This window comes from Pempheris klunzingeri, chromosome 15 (genome assembly GCF_042242105.1).
Source record: "Pempheris klunzingeri isolate RE-2024b chromosome 15, fPemKlu1.hap1, whole genome shotgun sequence".
In the NCBI taxonomy this organism is placed as follows: Eukaryota; Metazoa; Chordata; class Actinopteri; order Acropomatiformes; family Pempheridae; genus Pempheris; species Pempheris klunzingeri.
This window is the reverse complement of record NC_092026.1, coordinates 10551343-10569840: the sequence shown is the minus strand read 5'-3', so window position 1 is coordinate 10569840 and position 18498 is coordinate 10551343. Positions and strand designations below refer to the sequence as shown.

Genomic DNA, 18498 nt, shown 5'->3' with positions numbered 1-18498 from the left:
GAAACAAAAAAGAAGGTTAAGATATAAAAAAGTATTGCACAGAAGCATATAGTTATAGTTAAGAATAGCTGTGAGCATATGAATACAAACAGTGAAGAATAAAAACACCAAGTGCTGTTCAGTAAAACAATCTTACATTTTGCCGGGGCCTCAATGCCTGTGGATGTCTAAGGGTGTTGAGGGAGCATCTGAATTAAATATAATGTGTAAAAATACGTGGTTGGTGTTAATGGGATGTCTTAATAGGCACATACTATATGCAGTCTGATTTTCAGCCATTATCTGACTTTTTTTTTGATACACAGCAGTTTTGCCACCTGGAAAATGTGAGGAAAACTCCCAGGCTGCGTCTGGTGTCATCTGCTCTGCTGTCCATAAATAGCTCTGCGTGACAAACCCGTTCTTGTGGATGAATAAGAGATGGAAGTGGTACTAGTCCTCCTCCTGGTTGTTACAACAGGTGAGTTTACATTAAACACGGGGACTGAATGCAGCAATCTACCTCAAGACAAAGCCACACACACTCTCTTGGTTGTGTCTCTCACTGTGTTCAAGTGTCTGGGTGTGGTGTATCCAGCTACCAGCCCAACACAAACCGTGTGGTGAATGGGGAAGAAGCCCGTCCATACAGCTGGCCATGGCAGGTTTCTTTGGAGTCTTTCTTCCCCACTTGTGGAGGAACACTTATCGCTCCTGACTGGGTCTTGACTGCTGCACACTGTATCACGTGAGGAAAAGTGTATTTGTGGTGTTTACATCTCAAATTAACAGTTATTTTCAAACTAAAATAAATGGCATGTGGGGTTCTCTTAATTAATCTATGGTGGTTTTTACATGGCCACATTACATCTCCAGGTTAGAATAATGAATGCATTGAGGAAGTGAGGGAAGCTGACCTTGACCTTATTTAATATCATTGATATGCACTTTTAAAACGTGACTAAATAAACGTTTTATTTTCCAATCCAGATTCCATACATACAGGGTGGTTCTTGCGGAGCATGACATGAACAAAGATGAAGGACCTGAACAGTCCATTATGGTGGCAAAAATGTTCATCCACCCCAAATGGAACGACAACTGTGTGTCTTGTGGGTAGGTTATTGTCCTTGTTAACATAAACACTCCCACACTCCAGATGGTGGGTTATTAAGAAAACAGAGTAAATATGTCCTTGAAAAAGGTGCCTACCCTGAGAGCTTCTGTTGAACAGCAGCTGAGTAAATACAAGTCTCGTAAATGTAAATGAATCTGTAAAAAAAAAAAAAAAACTCAAGTCAGTCAAGTGTACGTGTTTACTTTGTTTCATCCTGTTATGTAGGAATGACATTGCCCTGCTTAAACTGGAGAAAAGTGCGGTTATCAATGACAAGGTTCAGCCGGCTTGCCTGCCACAGCACGGTGATAATCTCGCCCACAACCAGCCCTGCTATGTCACGGGCTGGGGCCGCCTCTACTGTAAGACCTGCCGCCAAGTATGCTAACACCCAGCTCATGTGGGATGTGTTGCATTTCATCGTATTGCTCTGAAACCTGTAAAGAGAATATCAAATATTATTCAAATGCCCATTTTTTTATTTTGCAATTTTCTCTTTAGCTGGTGGTCCTCAGGCAACTACACTCCAGCAGGCCCTACTTCCTGTGGTGGATCACAGCACCTGCAGTCAAAGTGACTGGTGGGGTAGCTCGGCAAAGACAACAATGGTCTGTGCAGGAGGAGAGAGCAAGTCGGCATGCCATGTGAGGAACAATCACGCTTTGGGTAAAAGAAATAATACCATTTTCCACCGCTCCAATATCTGCCATTATCTTCCAGGGCGACTCAGGAGGCCCTCTGAACTGTAAGGGCAGAGATGGTAAGTGGTATGTACAAGGAGTGACTAGTTTTGTGGATGGACGGGGCTGTAATACACCTCAGAGGCCCACAGTCTTTACCCGTGTGGCATCTTTCCTCCCCTGGATCAGTGAGGTGACTTTGAACTTTACATCAACACATAATGTTTTACTACACAGTGGGCTATTTGTGAAATCTACAAACTTAAACTTGTGTTATTTCCCTTTAGACCATGGCTCAAAACTGAAGACGTTTCCACAACTGAGGAACAATAAACTGCATGATGACATTTTCCTATTATATTTGTGTTGTATTTCATCAAAAAAATTACATATAACATAAAAAAACCCAAACATTTTAATCAGTTCAAATAATGTTTGAAAATGTTACAAGGAATATTACAAAAATAAACAAACATATACATATTTAAACGATGAACATTTAAATATCTACTATAGAAATAGTAGATATTTAAATAAAGGTATACAGCATATTTTTATTGGCCATTTTTGCTATTGATTTGAATGAATTAAGGACTTTATTATGATTGCATCTAGAAATAAATTAACTGTAAACTATAAACTTGTAGATACGTTAGAACATAACATGGATGATTGATGAACTCCTAACTGTAAGTCTGAATTTGGATCAGCTGCTTCATGATGATTTGACAAGATTGGATTATACAGCTGCCTTGATTCTTAACCTTTTACGGTGAGCTGTGTCAGTCATTATATCAGATCATCATGGGTCTGAAGGTGTCCAGGTGAAGAAGTCGATTCCCTGCAGCTCCTCAGGTAAGTACTCCTGCTCCACTGGGCCGCTGAAGGCTGGGTTGTACTTGTAGCCTTTAGCGTAGCCCAGTTGTTTCATGAGATTGGTGGAAGCGTTACGAAGGTGCAGGGGGACAGGAGGCAGGGGGCCCTTGTGGTTCCTCAAACAGGCCTTAACGTTACCATAAGCCTTGTAGATATCAACAGACTTGGGTGCTCGAGCCAAATAGACGACACACTGGGCCAGGATCACCTGTTGAGCATCCGATAAAAGAGAGGAGGGCAAAAGAGGTAAAGACAGGGGGATGTAACAACTATACGGGGATGCGAATGAGGTAGGTATGCGTCGACTGAGAACCCAAAACCCCCACTGTTTGGCCAGGTAAGCCTACCTCACATTGAGGCATCCCGATGAAGTGACAGGCTTGGAAGGCGGACACGGCCTGAGGAAGAGCGGAGGGATCTGCCATACCTGAGAGACACACAAGACAAGAGACAGAGGCAGTCAGACTGCACTAACGGATGCCTTTTGAAGCTTTCTGGTTCAGCAGGCTATTTAAAGAAATAGATTTTTCTTCTCAAAACAATAATACAACACAGTACTGTTGTAAGTGCTGTACAGTTATCACTATTAAATAATTAATAACTTTTAACAACAACAATACTACTGCAACTACTACTAGTGACTTCATTTGTGCTATAGTTTACTTATTTTTAGAAGTTATTTTACTGTAAACTAGGAACTGTAGTGACAAATACATTAATAAGTAATATAAGTAATAGCAAGTAATTGTAATAAAACTACATTATCCATAATAAAACTACATAAATCTACACAGAACTGAGAATAAGATGAAATCAACAGAAAAACAGAAAAAAATAAAGAGCTAAAAGTTAAATAATACATTAGATTAATCAATTAATTATACACTAATTGTAAATGGGTGGTATATATATATAGTTTAAGTAATCAGTTCACTTACCCACATCCTCACTGGCAAAGCAGACCAGTCTGCGAGCCACATAAAGAGGATCCTCACCGCCCTCCAGCATGCGGCCCAGCCAGTAGAGAGACGCATTCTCATCAGAGCCTCTCAGAGACTTATGCAATGCTGAGATACAGTTGTAATGCTCCTCACCTTTGAGTAACGCACACAAAAACATCAATACATTTAGAACGAAAAGAAGGCTTCGGGTGGCATTTCATCGACCGCTTTCCAAACCTTCACAGCGGTCTGAAGGAGACCATATAAAGCCATAATGACGGGAAGAACGCCGTCTCCATGAAGGTCATAAGTCAGGCTGGGGGACAGTGTCATCAAACAGTGAAGGGAACAGTAAATCTCAATCTTTTGGGACAGCTGATGTGTTATGTAACAGGACAGTGTGGAGGACTAATGAAGTCTTAGAGGGGATGAAAGTGAGTGGCAGTTCTCTATGGATATTCAGGGAGAGGGTTAGGGTGGGAAAGTATAAATGATCAGAGTGGCTGAACCTACAGTATGTAGATACTGTTACTAGGACACAGTAAATAAAAATTAAGCTATACATTAGTTAGTTACTGTAGAAAATGTGAAATTCTCTATTACATATTTCAAATTTTGTGGATGTACAACACAACATATCTTTAGCTGAGTCATAGTTTTAGATATAATTTTGTAAAGACACTGGGGCTCTACTTTAATATGTGTACTGCACAGTAATACTTGTTACACACACGCACACACACAAATATGTGGCACTCCTAAGCAACAGCGAGCTACACTTCACTGCTATTAACACTCCAAGGTTATGCGCATTGTAAACGTTCTTGTTCCTCTAATCATTCAGAGTGTTTCATATGAAAAGACAGTGATCGCAGTTTCTAAGAAGTAATATAATAGGGCTGTTGAGCTCAAAACGCTGACTTATTCAGATGTTATTTAAAGTGAAGTTATTGACGGCGGGTGCTGTATTGAAACTGCTGCGAGGATTTAACGACATGGATTTATGAAATATGTAGCGTTGTGTTCGTGTGCAGGAATACTTCTGTGAACTGTCTGACACATCCCCTTTAATAATCCCCTTTAACACCTAAAACACGATCCTTTTTAAAGGGGCACGTCAGTATTCCAAAATTACACAGACATCTTTTGAGTCTGAGGCACTTGCACATTTTCCACTCACTGAATACATTCAGTAAATAAATACATCAGCTCACCAGCTTTATCATAGAGAATGTGGGACCTCTGGAGGCCTTCCTTTATGTGCTCCTCCGTCACCAGTATTCCCTGAGAGCCATCTTGTCCTAATGTGTTGGGCTGCGCAAAGCTCAGCTGAGCCTGAACAGCCAGCTGCAGACCACTGAGTCCTGCTCTTGCGTCACCATCACAAAGGTAGGCTATGGTGTCCAGAGCTTTCTGTTCGATGAAAATCTTTGGCCTTGGAAAACAGGAACATACAACAGATATACAGTATCAGTTTCAATGCTTCTAAATATTGCCCTTTTTTTGTATGGAAGCAATACATAAGAAATAAAATGATGATTAATGATTTCATGTATTCATCACAATTATTATGTATTCCTACTCGTTTAGCTAGTCTGACAATAAGCTTACAGCTGCAATATCATCTTACATTTGAAAAAGATGGAATTGAAGGATGCTAACTCAAATATTTGTTACCAGAAGTCCACAAAGGAAATGATTGACATCAGATGTGCTTGCCAGTGACTTCTTATCATCCTCATCTCAAACCGATCTTGCTGACAAGCCCTCCAACAACCCTAAGTACTTCAAATGGTGACAGAATTCAAGCCATGAATGGCTCTCGTATGCACGGGGAAACTCATCAATATCCCTGGTGCCTTAATGCTTGCACTTCAACAATATTCAGTCTGCTCTGATTACTGCCCAAAAAATACCGTTCTCCAAGTACAGCAAAAAAAAATTCTTCCCATAAATCCTGAGTATAGTAAAGTTATTGATTATTAAATATTATACAGATAGTTGCCAGTGTATTACCTACTTAGAACTAATAAAGTGTAAAATACCTGTCCTGTTTTTTCATAAGCTGCTTTATTGAGATGTTTACTTAATGATCATTTTGGAGGACTTTCGTTATATCATAATAAGACCAAGGTTTAAGGTTTGATGCTTTTGCACTTTTGTGAAGATTGTAAAAGCATATGATGATGTGTATTTTAACACTTAGCATTTGAAGCAGACATTTTAGAAATGGAACGATATTATAGTAGTAACATACAATGATGCAGCATTAGCTGGCTAGTATAGGTTACCACGGTGATGTAAGTGAGCCAATATATCTGATACAAATATTTGATTATATCTCTGGAGTTTATTATAACAAACCATCAGCGGCCAGCAGCTAACAGCTGTCAACATATCAGGCCACAGCAGAGCTGAGGGGATTGCTGCGGCTCCAACAACTACCAGTGCACCCCTCCCATATATTATCCGACTGAACCCACTAAGCCAGGAACAGAAGGAGAGAACAAACCCTCCAACTCAAACCAAAGGATTTCAAGTTGTACAAATTTGTTTGGTCGAGTTTTGAGTGACACTCGGTCATGATGTGCGACACCGAGGGCTCAATCCACGGGGAAGCACTTACTCCTGTCCATCTGATTGGTCTGGATCTTTGGGATTTGCTGGTTCTCGTCCCAGGACGCTGATCCCCAGTGTGGCCACGGCCCTGTCCAGGATCGAGCCCATCGCCTCCACAGACAGCTTCTCCAGAACCAGCACCCGGCACCTGCTCAGCAGGGCAGCATTCACCTGGAAGGACGGATTTTCTGTGGTTGCCCCGATCAGAGTTACTGTCCCGCGCTCCACGTGAGGAAGGAAGCTGTCCTACAGATCCACACACATATTAAGACGGGAAAAAGGAGAGAGCAAAGAAAACGAACAAGTGAAAACAATGACCATCTCTGAAATGTCAAGACATCAAGAGTAAGTATTTGTTTGACTACTATGATGTCTTATTGGTTTATTTGCCGACCATGATCATAACACAAACTAACTTACAACACTCCTTAGCTAGACTATGATTTTTTTATGCTTTTATTTTTCTCAGATCATTAAACCTGACCCCCTTTCTAGCTTACATAAGGATTTAAAGTCATGTTGAGCAACACTACACATCGTCTCAGAATTGTTTTCTACAGCCAACAATTTCCAAGATTAAAGCATGGGAAACGTCTATATTAGCAATTTAACTTAAAAAACAGGCCTCTTTTGAAAATTGTGTAAAGCAAAGTAAGATCCATTTCTTCTTCTACTGACTCACAAAACAATAATATATGTTTTCTAGGAATCAAATAGTGAGTTGGTTGGTACTGTTTGAGAGGGGATCAACAGTGAGTTTATTTTGAGTGAGCACATTCTCACAATGGAGCAGCTAAGACCACAAGCTATCCAGTTATTCTTGTATTTATTACAAATTTATCAGCTTTGGCAGAAGGAACAACATCATAAAATATGATTATCTTAGCAGTCCAAAACACAACCCTCCTTACAACCACAATTTCTTATGTTTACAGTTGAGTTTTTGTACAGATAACATGTTTTTATTTTTGCTCTTAGCTTCAGACAGAGCCAGCTAAGCTAAGCTTGCCATCAGCTTCATAAGCAGTACTGTTAAATACCATGTACGGAATTCTGCCTCTGTAGTTATCTTAAACACTGGCTGGATTTTGCACCTCACAATACAAACACTGACCAGATCACCTCTTTGTGACTCAATACTCCACCTGTTGGGATTTGTTGAAGCGGTGAATTTCATCGATGAACAGGATGGTCTTCCTCTTGCACAGTCGGAGCTCATTCTGAGCCTGTTTGATCACCTCTCTGACGTCATTGATGGAGGCGCTGGTGGCAGACAGGGTGACAAAACGAGCAGTTCCCTTCTTTTTACAGCTGCTGGCAATGATGTGAGCTAGAGTGGTCTGAAAGACAACAGAGCACATAAAGTAATTTGATTAAAACATATGCAAAGCCCTCTGGAATCTGAATCGGCCCACACGCAAACTCCAAAACAAAAACACCTACAAAACACAATGTGAAAGCATCTTGTACTTAATCAAGTGGGGGTATGTTCATAATTATTAGCGACTATATGCCAGTCATTTGATTTTTTTCAGGTCACATAATTGCACCTTCCTTTGAAAGCCTCGTAAATCTCATCTTTGCTGTAAATCACGCTCCAAAAATAAGCCTTCAATTGTGAAACCTGAACACTGCAACACAAGTGACAGAGGGAGTTAAAGAGGCAAAGTGTTACTAAAGCATGTTGACAAAGTCTAAGTATGGCGAGCTGCTGTGTGACAATCCACCCTGGTAGCTCGACATACCTAAGAAGTCATTAGCATGCTGTGTTCAGGTTTCAAGCAACAACCTGGCAGTCAGAGAAGTAGTAACAACTAACTCTTTCAACGTTCAGTAAAACTTTCAACTCTTTTTATCAAGTGCAATAGAGCAAGGAGCAATAAAAATCTCTGTTAAGAGAAAATTCAGTGTGACGTTTTAGTTGAAGAAGAAGAAAAGAAACAGGTGACAGTATGGTGTGGTATGTGAATTCTTGGGAGACACTGTTAATGAAAGGAGTACCTCTGGGTAGTCCTATAGTACTACTGCCTATAGGAACTGCTTGTTATAAAGCTGAACTGATTACTTGACTAACTGTTTGCAAAAAGTGGCAGCAGTTTTAATCATTAACAAATTGATCTTGGAAAAAATTGGAGTCGCTGGTTCCTGCTTCTCTTTTCTCAAGTTTATCTAATTGAAAATGAACTATATTCTACTTTTGAATGGTTAGATGGACCATCATCCTTTCAGATAGCAGCATGGGCTATTTTAACGTTTTACAGACTAAATGATTAATCAGCTAATCAAAAATCGACATTGGAAATCATCTACGCTGAAAGCGATTGATTTTTTTTCAATATTTCTAAATTTGTCAGTTTATAGTAAAAAAGTAATCTCAGTTGCAGCCCGACAGCTAGTGGTGCTGAACGTGTTAAAGTCCCCCTCTGATCAATTTTCTTTTCTTAATGTTATTCTTATTGGATGTTTTAACTTCACTGTGCAGAATAATGTGCATGAATCTGCTGGAAGAGGAGAGCTCCTCTGTGCTCACCTTTAATCGGACTTTAACACCTGTACACACAAACTGATTTATGGCCTGTGGTGCAGCCAACCTGCAGCTTTCAGTGTACATACACTATCAACTTATTTTTTAGTAAATCTGGAGAAATACTGTGTGTAGAAGTTCAACTTTGAAATAGATCCGTTTACAGATTATAGTTTTAAAATGAGGGAAAGGGATTTTTAGATATTTTTTAAAACAAGTCTTAAGAGAGCTGATGAACATCACGTGTTAAACAGAGAGGAAGTGGACTAAGGGCAGGAGGAGAGTCGTCACCGTCCCACCTTTCCACATCCCGGCGGCCCCCAGAGGATCACAGACGGTATTTCCTGGGTGTCCAGGAGTGACCGCAGGAGTGTATGCTGGCCTACAACTTTACTTTGGCCAAAGTATTCCTCCAGTGTGTTTGGTCTCAGGACCTCCGCCAAAGGCTTAGTCGCAGTTCGCAGTGATAAAACATTTGATGCGTTCAGGGTCTGTTTGTTTGGTCCGGAGGGTTGGCTCCTTACGGTCTCTCCTTCTGACTCAGCCTCGCTCGGCAAATCACGTTTAACACCCTTGTTGGCAGGAGTTTGTTTACTCGGAAGTAACCATTTCCGTTCAGTCTGACCTGTGCCTTTACTCTTGGTGGTTTGAAACAGAGAAAACGCCGAAGCTGAGGGTGTCCCTGCCATGGAAGAGCAACTGGCCACAGTGTCGTTGACACCTGGGCTGGGTGGTACAGGCTCCGAGGTGATGCGAGGTTTCTTCAGAGGAGGCTCTCTGTCCTCTGACGGACTGCTGTCGGCAGCGCTTTTCAGCAGACACACGTCGAGGTGTCCGTTAATTGTGGCGGGTTGGAAGTCTTTTAAACAGACGGGACATTGCACCGAGTCCGGCACGGTGGCCATGTTGATTCCCGCGAAACGTTTGACCTCCAATCACGTGACCAAACACAGTTTTGAGATTGACTGCTTTAAATTTTTTGCCTAATCGTTGTGCCCAGATCTGACTTTCCCTTTCTATTAGCCGAATATATCGTTTATTCGGAGATTAATTTGATATTTACTCATTTAAATGTTTGTTGAACTTCCTGTCTTTCCTGTCTGGGTGCATTCACGTGCTGACGGGACGTTCCGTCATTACAGAAGCTATGGCCTAGTTTACGTTATCGAGACAAACACCAGGCTAAATCCTGATGTATTGCTCTGAAACTGAAGTTAGGCTGTTTTTGTTTAACATTTTAGACTTATTTTTTTTGGCCGAGGCTGCGAATTAAATGTGACTAATCAGTTTTCTATAAACCATAATGGCTGTCAAGGGAAGCTGGTTTTTTTCCTATGGTCATGAATGCAACAAATCTCTTGAAATCTCCTTGGCCATGAAGTAAAGCACATAGTTTATTGATATTTACTAAGGGATAAAAACGGAAATGTATAAAACATTGTAGAAATAAACAGTTTAACCAGACCATAAATCAGAGTTTAAAGCAATCCATTGATTGATGTTTGATCAATAAGTGAAGCCTGGATGGGCACCTGTCCCAGAGGCCCAAAAGCTCCAGGTTAACTGTTTCAGCTGGTTTGAGTTTAAGTTTTTCTTTTTTTTTTTCTCAGAAAAATTTAGTTTTTTTGTTTTTTTCTTTGTTATTTATGAACTATATTATCACACCATCTGAGGTTTATCAGGCCCCACCTATGCAGACCCTTGCCTATTTCTATGCTATGGCTGAATACCTTTTACTTAGTAGCCATGCAAAATCCTTGAGGTTCTAAAAGCACAACATAAAGTACTTTGAGTATTTGAGCATTTATAGGTAAGGGAAAAAACAAAACAAAAAAAGTATCCAATTTTCTGCTTTTATTTTCTTAGAAACCTAATGGTACTTCCTCAGTCTTTCTCTGTTTTTCTCTCCGTCTCTGCTCAGATAACAGACCCAGCCAAGAGAAACACACCAGAGGGGTCGACCAGGTTGGGAAGACGGACAGAGAGCTCAGACGGACGGGGCTGGCAGCCAAGTGTCCCCCTCAGGGAGAACGGCCAAGCTGAAGTCAGTTCATCAGCGTGCCAGCAGCCGAAACATGACCAAGCTGGCCTTATTCCCCTGCTTGGAGAAGGTGAAAACTATGCGCTGCTTCTGGGAGATGAAGTTTGAGCCAGAGGTATCCATGCAGCTCATGAATTCCATATAAATGATACTCAGGTTATGATACATTTAGTCTTTTTTTGAGTCAGCCTTTTGGGTCTGTGGGAGCACCAGCAGAGGGTGGTAAATATCACATGAAAACAGGAATGCTCAAATAATGCACTGCTGCATTTACTTATCTGCTTAATTTTCAGCAGGAAATAAACTGCTGCTGCTCTCTTTATGGTATAACTATAATTTGAGACAGATTTGGTCAGTATTGTCTGCAGTGTTTAATAAGATTTTTACCCAGAAGTTTGAAAACAAACAACATAATATTTACCAGAATATAAAGTGATGATGATGTTGAACGCCTACTCAGCACACTACATAAGCTCCAGTGGTTAAGGGCAACTGATAGCTTTGAATATCTAAAATGATGTGATAACCAAAGAGTGCCAAAAATAGTGTAAAACATAGTCAAGGATTCAATTAATCACATATTAGAGTTGATACCTAAGTAGTCTACTATAAAGCAAACTGAGACTTTGTGAGTAATCAAAGACCAGTTATGCTTTTTTTTTTTCTCTCTTCCTGGCAGCCAAAATGTTTGCGCAGCGAGGGCACAGCTCCCATCTAGAAATGAGCTCATTATTGTGTTTGGCAGAACTGGCAGTGAAGCGGGGGGAGGCCTGGGACATTTCCAGACATGCAGCACATAACTGTGATTGGCTACTGTCAGCCAGATGATGCATTCTTGGTGTTGTAGCCATACGGCTTTCATACCCAAAGTGTCATTGTGGCACAGTACAGACCGTGGTTAAGTTTACATCGCTCATTTATTAGACAATCTATGCATTATTATTGATATTGGCATTCAATAACGTCGTTCTATTTGGATAATTTAAGGTCCAAGCAGCATAAGTCAATATAAAATCGCCTCAGCAAAGGCCGTGTTAGCCTGTGATAGCCTGCATGCCATTTGGAGCAGTAATCCAATAGCACAGGCTATTTATTTACACCACCTCCAAGCTGTGTTGACAGGGAGACTGGACTTCCAATCGCAATTTTTTCAGTTTTTAATGTTGAAGCTTAATTTTGATTTTAGTGGACTGTCTTACATCCAGATAGTTTCTGAGAGAAGTCTAAAAATCTTGCCGTCTAGTGATGATGGAAGGATTAGATAAAGCGAGGGACAGCTTCCCTTTCAGACACCCTTTGCTGGCACCTGTCACTCTTTTGTCATGAGGACAAACTGCCTGTCCTTTGGCTCTAAGTGCTGATGGGAGTGGGGGGTTGACTGAATTAAGAGAGGCTGTGGAGGATAGTGTGATATGTTTGGGCGGTCCATAACCCATGAAGGAACTGTCATCTCCTCTGGCTCTCCACTGGAGACTCCTCTCCCTAAGCTCCAAGACGTCTTTGTAGTTAAAGATAGGGAAAACAAGGCTGTAGAAGCAGCATGAGGAATAAAGTTAAAGCCATGGAGAGCTTTGTCACCGGATGGGACATTTGGCTAGTCAACAGCATGTGTCTGGTCGCCTCTTACCTCTGGCGCAGGCTGTATGGTTTACTCTGCTACAGGAGGAGGCACCGAGCATCCACCTTACCTGCCATTCAGGTATATACAAGGCTGTTTGACTTGCTGAATAACACTCAAACTTTAACTGAGGAACGCTGACACATTTTTTATTTCTAAAAGGAACATAACAAGAATACTAACCTCATAACAATGGTAGCTGTCGATTTAGTAAGACTATCAACATTTTACATTTTCAATTTAATATTCTGTGTTTCATGGATCAATAATTCCCCAAACTATCTTTCAAATTATCATTGTTGTTGTTATGTGCTGTGAGTGTGTATGTTAATATTTTAATGAATAGCCAGATATGCCAAAGACAATTTTCTATCTTTGAGGACACTAAAGTTGTATTTTATTTTATTCTATTTTGCAGTATTCCATTGAAAATCCACTTAGTTTTATCTTTATGTGTGTATGTTGTTATCCTTATGAGAGAATACAGAGCAGCAGGTCAGTTGTGTTTTTTGATTAGCTAACACCTGCAGCACACATCACACAAGCAGGAATACAGTGCAAGGTGCAGAAAATCAAGACATTTATTGTATTCACACCTCAGTTAGCTTTTTGTTGGAAAGTCTTCAGACTGGGTGGCTGCAGTTGGTGGAAAACCAACATTTAATAGCCTCCCTTACTTGATAATCTCAGTGTCCTCGCAGGAATGTTCCATTAGGCTGCAGAGATAGTCATCTCAAAAAGTATTTACTGACACGTGCCTTTTTTTTCTTCTTCTGTTCTACTGAAAGTCACTTGAACTGTCTTCACTTCTTAGTTTATGATCTAAAAAGCATTTAGAGTTGTAAAATCAGTGAGATACAGATGGGTGAAAAGCACCTGACGTGTTTAATTGTAGAGAAACATGTATGTTAAAGATGGCACTTGGCAGAGGAATTCATTCTTGGCGTTGATTAAACATAAAGCCACGCTATTAAAATGGGCACCAGGGACAGCAGTGTGTCCTTGCTTCCACTTCATTTGTTCTGCTTATTCTTATTGATGTTATTCTTAGTTTCCTTGGAAGAGGCCATGATGCGCAGTTGGCCTCAAATGAATAGTTTCTAACTGATGCACGACAAGACTTTGAAGTCTGTGGGGCAGTATCCAGCTCACAAGTTCTATTAAACACAGCGCATGAGTTGTCAGCAGTGGCATAGTGCTGCTGTGTTTAACTGTAGCATCAGATGTCATGTAGAGTCGGCTCTCCAAGTAGCAGCCCTGTATGGCGGGGACACCAAGTGATGGAAATGGGTTTCCTCTTTCATCACATTGTTATAATTACTTTAACCCCAAGCTACCACAGATGCATGTTCCATCGTTTCTGTTTATTTCTTTAACAGCTATTAATGTCAATTAGGTGTATTTGAGAAGTACAATGCATTTAGTTTGTATCATATTTAAACATATAATGATTATATAGTTTTATGTAAAGGATATACTATTTGTATATAATTGATCTGATTTCTTATCTGCTTATAACATTACTTTATATATTTTTGTTTTGTCTAGATTGCTGTAAAAGCATTTACTTTTATTACCAGCATATTAAACTTTGTGCTATCTTTAAAGTACATTTTATTTGCACATTATCTGGGCAGTTAACTGCTTATGCTTGCAGTCACTCTTCCTATGTTATCCACCAGCTAAATGTCACATCTAATTTAATTAGTGAGCTATACATATGGTGGGTAATCCTTTCAGCAGTAACACGGTGCACATTATCAGAGTGAAAGGTGAGACTGGTAATGATGAGGCGTGCGTGTTTTGCTATGTTACAGATAGCAGCAGGAAGGATAAAACATGAACTAAGGGGGTGTTGGTGTTTATGGGCCCAGAGGTACAGTAAGGTCAAGCTGTAGAGCCTGACAGGGACGCTGCAGTGTTTCAAAGGAAATGAAACACAGCTCTAAAAGCCTGCTTTTGCTGCCATCTAGTGGTAAAATAAAATTCCCACTTTGTGTCTATGACGTAGCATTGCTTAGTGCAATGCTGACATGGGAAAAGTCTCAGTTATTTATTGCCACCAAAACCCTCAGATACGACCCAATCTCACTTGATCTGTTTGACCTGAGTGCTTATAAATACTGAGATATATATAAATATATAGATATACACTACGTATCTATGTGAATACACACATACTGTAGTGATCTTTCCTCCTCCGATAGCTCGCTTCAGAGACAAGCTGAAGCCCTCTCACCCTCTCTTGTTTCCATTCCTCTCTTGGCATTAAGGAGATCCACATTGACATTTACTGTGATAGATCCACGAGTATGTGACTAAGCTTTCTTTTACATTCTGTCACTAACCCTTAATACCCTTTATGACATCCACAATCTAAGCACCTCTTACATGTCCACACCGATAATAATAGTGCACCTGGGAGTATCTTCCTTAAGAAGTGGCGCTGTAGGTGACTATTTGGCTATTTGACTATTTGAATTCATTCTTCCCAAATGTAAATATTTGCTGCTGTGCTTAGTGCACTAAGGTAGTAATCTGAGTATTTTTCAGTTTGCCGTTTCGACGGACAGAAGTGGCAATGTAAACATTTTAACTTTGGCTCTAAGAAATGTTTTACTGTTTTACCACCGAATGATTTAACTAATAATGATGTAATATCATATACATAATAACATCATTTTAAGTTGCAGTTCAAATTCACCAAACATTAGTATCACTCCTGCCTCATAACCATCTTCCATCTTCTTTTTCTTTCTCATGGAAAACTTGTCACTATTATTTTGTGGGCTGGATGTTTCCTGTTAAAATATTTTAGGTGGGGATAGATAGATAGATAGATAGATAGATAGACAGACAGAGTCATTACAGCAGCATAAATAAAATAAAATAAATACACAGTGACACAGGAGTGTCACTTTACATGTGACTGTTAAGCTGCAGTCTCATCCTCATCCTTCACCCCAGATGAACAATGCCACCTACTGTTCAAAATACCAAACCTTATTATTGAATAATTGGACCAGGCACATGCAGTTTCACACAATTAAGTTTTGCTGAATGTGTCCAATTCCAAAAGGCGTCAGTGCATATCCACTGCAGTCTCTCAACATTTGGATACTTTAGCTTGGATGTGATAACATGTGCGTAATGCAGTCTGATGTGCTCCTTATAACCTTATATAAACTAAATCAGAAAGTCTGTCAAAGCGCGGCAGCAACATGTGTTTACATGCCAGGAGAAAACATGAGATGACAGGGAAAGAACAGAAGAGACGTCTTAGCAAGAGGGGTCAAGTTTCATGGCTGCCACACACATTTAAGCCCACAAGTTTCCAAGAGAAAGCGTAGCCAGCGTTGGCAGGCTGCTCTGTGTGTGAGTGGAGACTGGAGAGTTGACAGGACATTAGCCACAGCACACACTCCCAGTGCTTCCCAGGACATTGTGTCCTCTGTTAGCGAGGTGCTGCTCCATTTTTAACCGTTCGCCTTGTCCCAGTGCCAAACAAATGCCCAACACAGGGGGCCAAACTCAATCATGTAGCCTCCTTCAAGTTCTGATTGTTCAGAAGAAGAGTTAAGTGCACTTTTTACTCTTATGTATACTCACAAGAGGGTTTATAGAAGTGATGTCTCTATGATTATGCCATAATGTCATCAATCATGTTGATCTCAAATGTTCTCATAATCGTGTATGCTTGAGGTGTATTAAACAGCAATTATTTTATTAAAGGTGCAAGAAGTAGTCAATTAATTGATTAGTCGATTGACTGATAATTAATCAGCAACTATTTTAATAAAGAATTAATTATTTTTTTATTTTAAAAATGCCAGATATTCTCTGTTCCACCTTCTCAAATGTTAGGATTAGTTCCTATAAATTTGTCCATCTTTGGGTTTTGGGGTTGGTCAAACAGAAATGAGACGTTTGAAAACATTTGTACATGATTAACCAAAAAATACACAATGCTGATTTCATACTTGTTAGGGTTACAAAGGATGCATGGACCTTGAAAGGAGCTAATCCCTCTGCTATATATCATTTTACCTTTAAAGTTTTCCACTCTTGGCATCAGTGTTCAAACTGCAAGGTCAACCAGCACACGCACACACACACACACACGCACACGCACACGCACACGCACACACACACACACACACACACACACACACACACAAACACAAACACACAAACACACACACAAACATGGCATTAATTGTTACATATTGTATAGGCTCACCGAACATTTATGCAGTTTAAAATGCCTCCAAACATCCCAATGATTTTGCTGTCACATTAACCAAACAACATTTTAACCATGCACCAGTAGACAGGGCAGTGATCTCTTAACTGCCACCCTGTGTGCTTACGCTGTGTGTACACATACTTGTTCTTGGCAAAGAAGGTGAAAGAGAACTCTGAGCGGCAGTAATGATGCTGTTACTTTCTTTGGCGTTGATTTCACTGTAAAGTGTAAATGATATACACTCAATATTTGCTTTGTATCCCCTGCAGGACTTGTTAACCTTAAAGTACCCCCCTACCTCTAAGCAATGAAAGATATAATGTGATAGTCATGTATGTTGATTTTTTTTTTGTGTGTGCAAAATAACAGTGTTTACAATGTTCTGTTACAGAATATGTCTCTTTTTGTTTATTTCTTTTTTAACATTTATAAAGAAGCAATCTTCTTGCCACTTTTGTTGAGAAAATCCAGTCTCTGGCACCACTGCATAAGAAAGTTGACTGACCCTCAAAATGACATGGCATGCGGCAAATGACCTACGTTGTCTGTCATCTGTTGGCATCCAAGGACAGGTGTGAGCATGCCTGTCTCTCTCTGAATGATTGATGGTGCGTTTCACTCCCATCTGCTTCTGGCCTGTAAGATTCACTTGTTCTTTCCGCTGTGGCCATCTTGCGCAAGTGAAAGAGAGTAATATGCCGGCCAGTGCGGTGACTTGCCATGAAATATGAGCTGACAGGTAAACACCTTCCCTTCCCTTCCCCTCTCTCACCTTACCCCGCTTGACTCTACTTCATCCGTGGAGTTCACACCCCTCTTTGGTTTCTGCACCCGTGAGCCCAGATTCTGGCCTGAGCCACCGGAGTGAGGCGAGTCTGGCTGGGGTCAAGTTGGCTCAGTGTGCAGTCTGTGCCTCTGTTGTCAAAAGTATTTCATGGTGGCTTGAGCAAAGCTGGATTCCACCTAAGCTCTGTCATCCACGAATTTATGGGGACAAAATGAGTTAGCAAAGTTTGTGAAGGCAAAATTTCCAGGACATAGCTTGAGTAACCAACCATAAGTGCATTGCAGCATAAATAATTTTCACTACATGTGTAGTGCAGTGTTTGCTTAGTAATTAAATGTCTGTTTATACCTTGTGAACTGACATAAATACATTTGGTTCTTAGAATAAATCATGAATATTTTGATTTATAAAGAACATGGATTCCGGTCATATTACAAGGGCTAAGTTAAATTGATCCCGTACTCTTTTAAAGAAGGTTATCAGTTTTTGTCAGTGACTAGGCATCGTGTAAATCATCCATGTCGCCCATCTCTTCTTTCAGCAGAGGGGCTAAACATCTTACTGCAGACCCTCTTGGCCAGGGACCACAGGCTTTCTCTTTCCCCTGACGCTGAGTGCAAGTTACAGGCATTCAGAAGATAAAGAGGGAATTTGCATTGCAACATGGTTCTCATTCACAGTTGTACACAGACAAACCCACATTAAACGGTGTCACATAGCCAGCAGCCTGGTCCTTTTAGCCTTGCCATTGCCATGAATATTACCTTTTCATTGTCAACACAAACTGTATTTTAGAATTACAATAAGATCTCTTCTTTGACTTTGACAAAAAAAACCCACCTGTGAGCTCCTTCTTATTTTGGAGTCCTGTGCAGTCCCCTCAAGAATGTGGAGCAGATGTGTCCCTTTGTTACGAGTTAATCTCATTGTTATTTGAATGGGAAAAAAATCACAAATGAATGCATTGTCACACTTCTCCCTCATACCAAAGAAGTACAGTGACCACTTTGACACCTTGCAGGCGAGTGACGGTGGTGAGCTTAACACTTAAAACCTCTCAAATGTCCTCT

The 18498-nt window shown here is 40.4% G+C and overlaps 2 protein-coding genes across 3 annotated transcripts in view; one reads left to right on the top strand and one right to left on the bottom strand.

The window, feature by feature from the left end:
* The window catches only part of wrnip1 (WRN helicase interacting protein 1), a 64806-nt gene extending 55165 nt beyond the window's left edge, over nt 1-9641 (bottom strand). Inside the window, exons 1-7 of one of the 2 annotated variants that reach the window (XR_011585463.1) lie at nt 9036-9641; nt 7358-7552; nt 6220-6458; nt 4808-5028; nt 3591-3746; nt 3000-3079; nt 2522-2860 (exon numbers count right to left, since the gene is read on the bottom strand). Coding sequence is in view for 1 of the 2 variants with exons in the window: in XM_070845420.1 (XP_070701521.1) it covers nt 2579-2860; nt 3000-3079; nt 3591-3746; nt 4808-5028; nt 6220-6458; nt 7358-7552; nt 9036-9641 (1779 nt within the window). In the remaining variant the exon portion in view is untranslated. Of the gene's footprint in view, nt 1-2333; nt 2861-2999; nt 3080-3590; nt 3747-4807; nt 5029-6219; nt 6459-7357; nt 7553-9035 lie in introns of those variants that run through there. The other variant, XM_070845420.1, reaches the window with a different exon arrangement.
* On the top strand, nt 378-2126 carry LOC139214478 (chymotrypsin-like elastase family member 3B). The gene is made up of 7 exons (XM_070845344.1): nt 378-460; nt 556-727; nt 970-1095; nt 1322-1458; nt 1598-1740; nt 1817-1969; nt 2064-2126. The coding sequence occupies exons 1-7, from the start codon at nt 421-423 to the stop codon at nt 2079-2081; spliced, it is 789 nt and encodes a 262-aa protein (XP_070701445.1). The 5' UTR covers nt 378-420; the 3' UTR covers nt 2082-2126.
* Nucleotides 9642-18498: the final 8857 nt, after the last annotated feature.

Coding starts and splice junctions, on each gene's coding strand:
- LOC139214478 (XM_070845344.1), top strand. CDS start 421: ATGGAAGTGGTACTAGTCCTCCTCCTGGTTGTTACAACAG. Junction 461..555: donor CCTCCTGGTTGTTACAACAG/GTGAGTTTACAT, acceptor ACTGTGTTCAAG/TGTCTGGGTGTGGTGTATCC. Junction 1,741..1,816: donor AGAGCAAGTCGGCATGCCAT/GTGAGGAACAAT, acceptor ATTATCTTCCAG/GGCGACTCAGGAGGCCCTCT.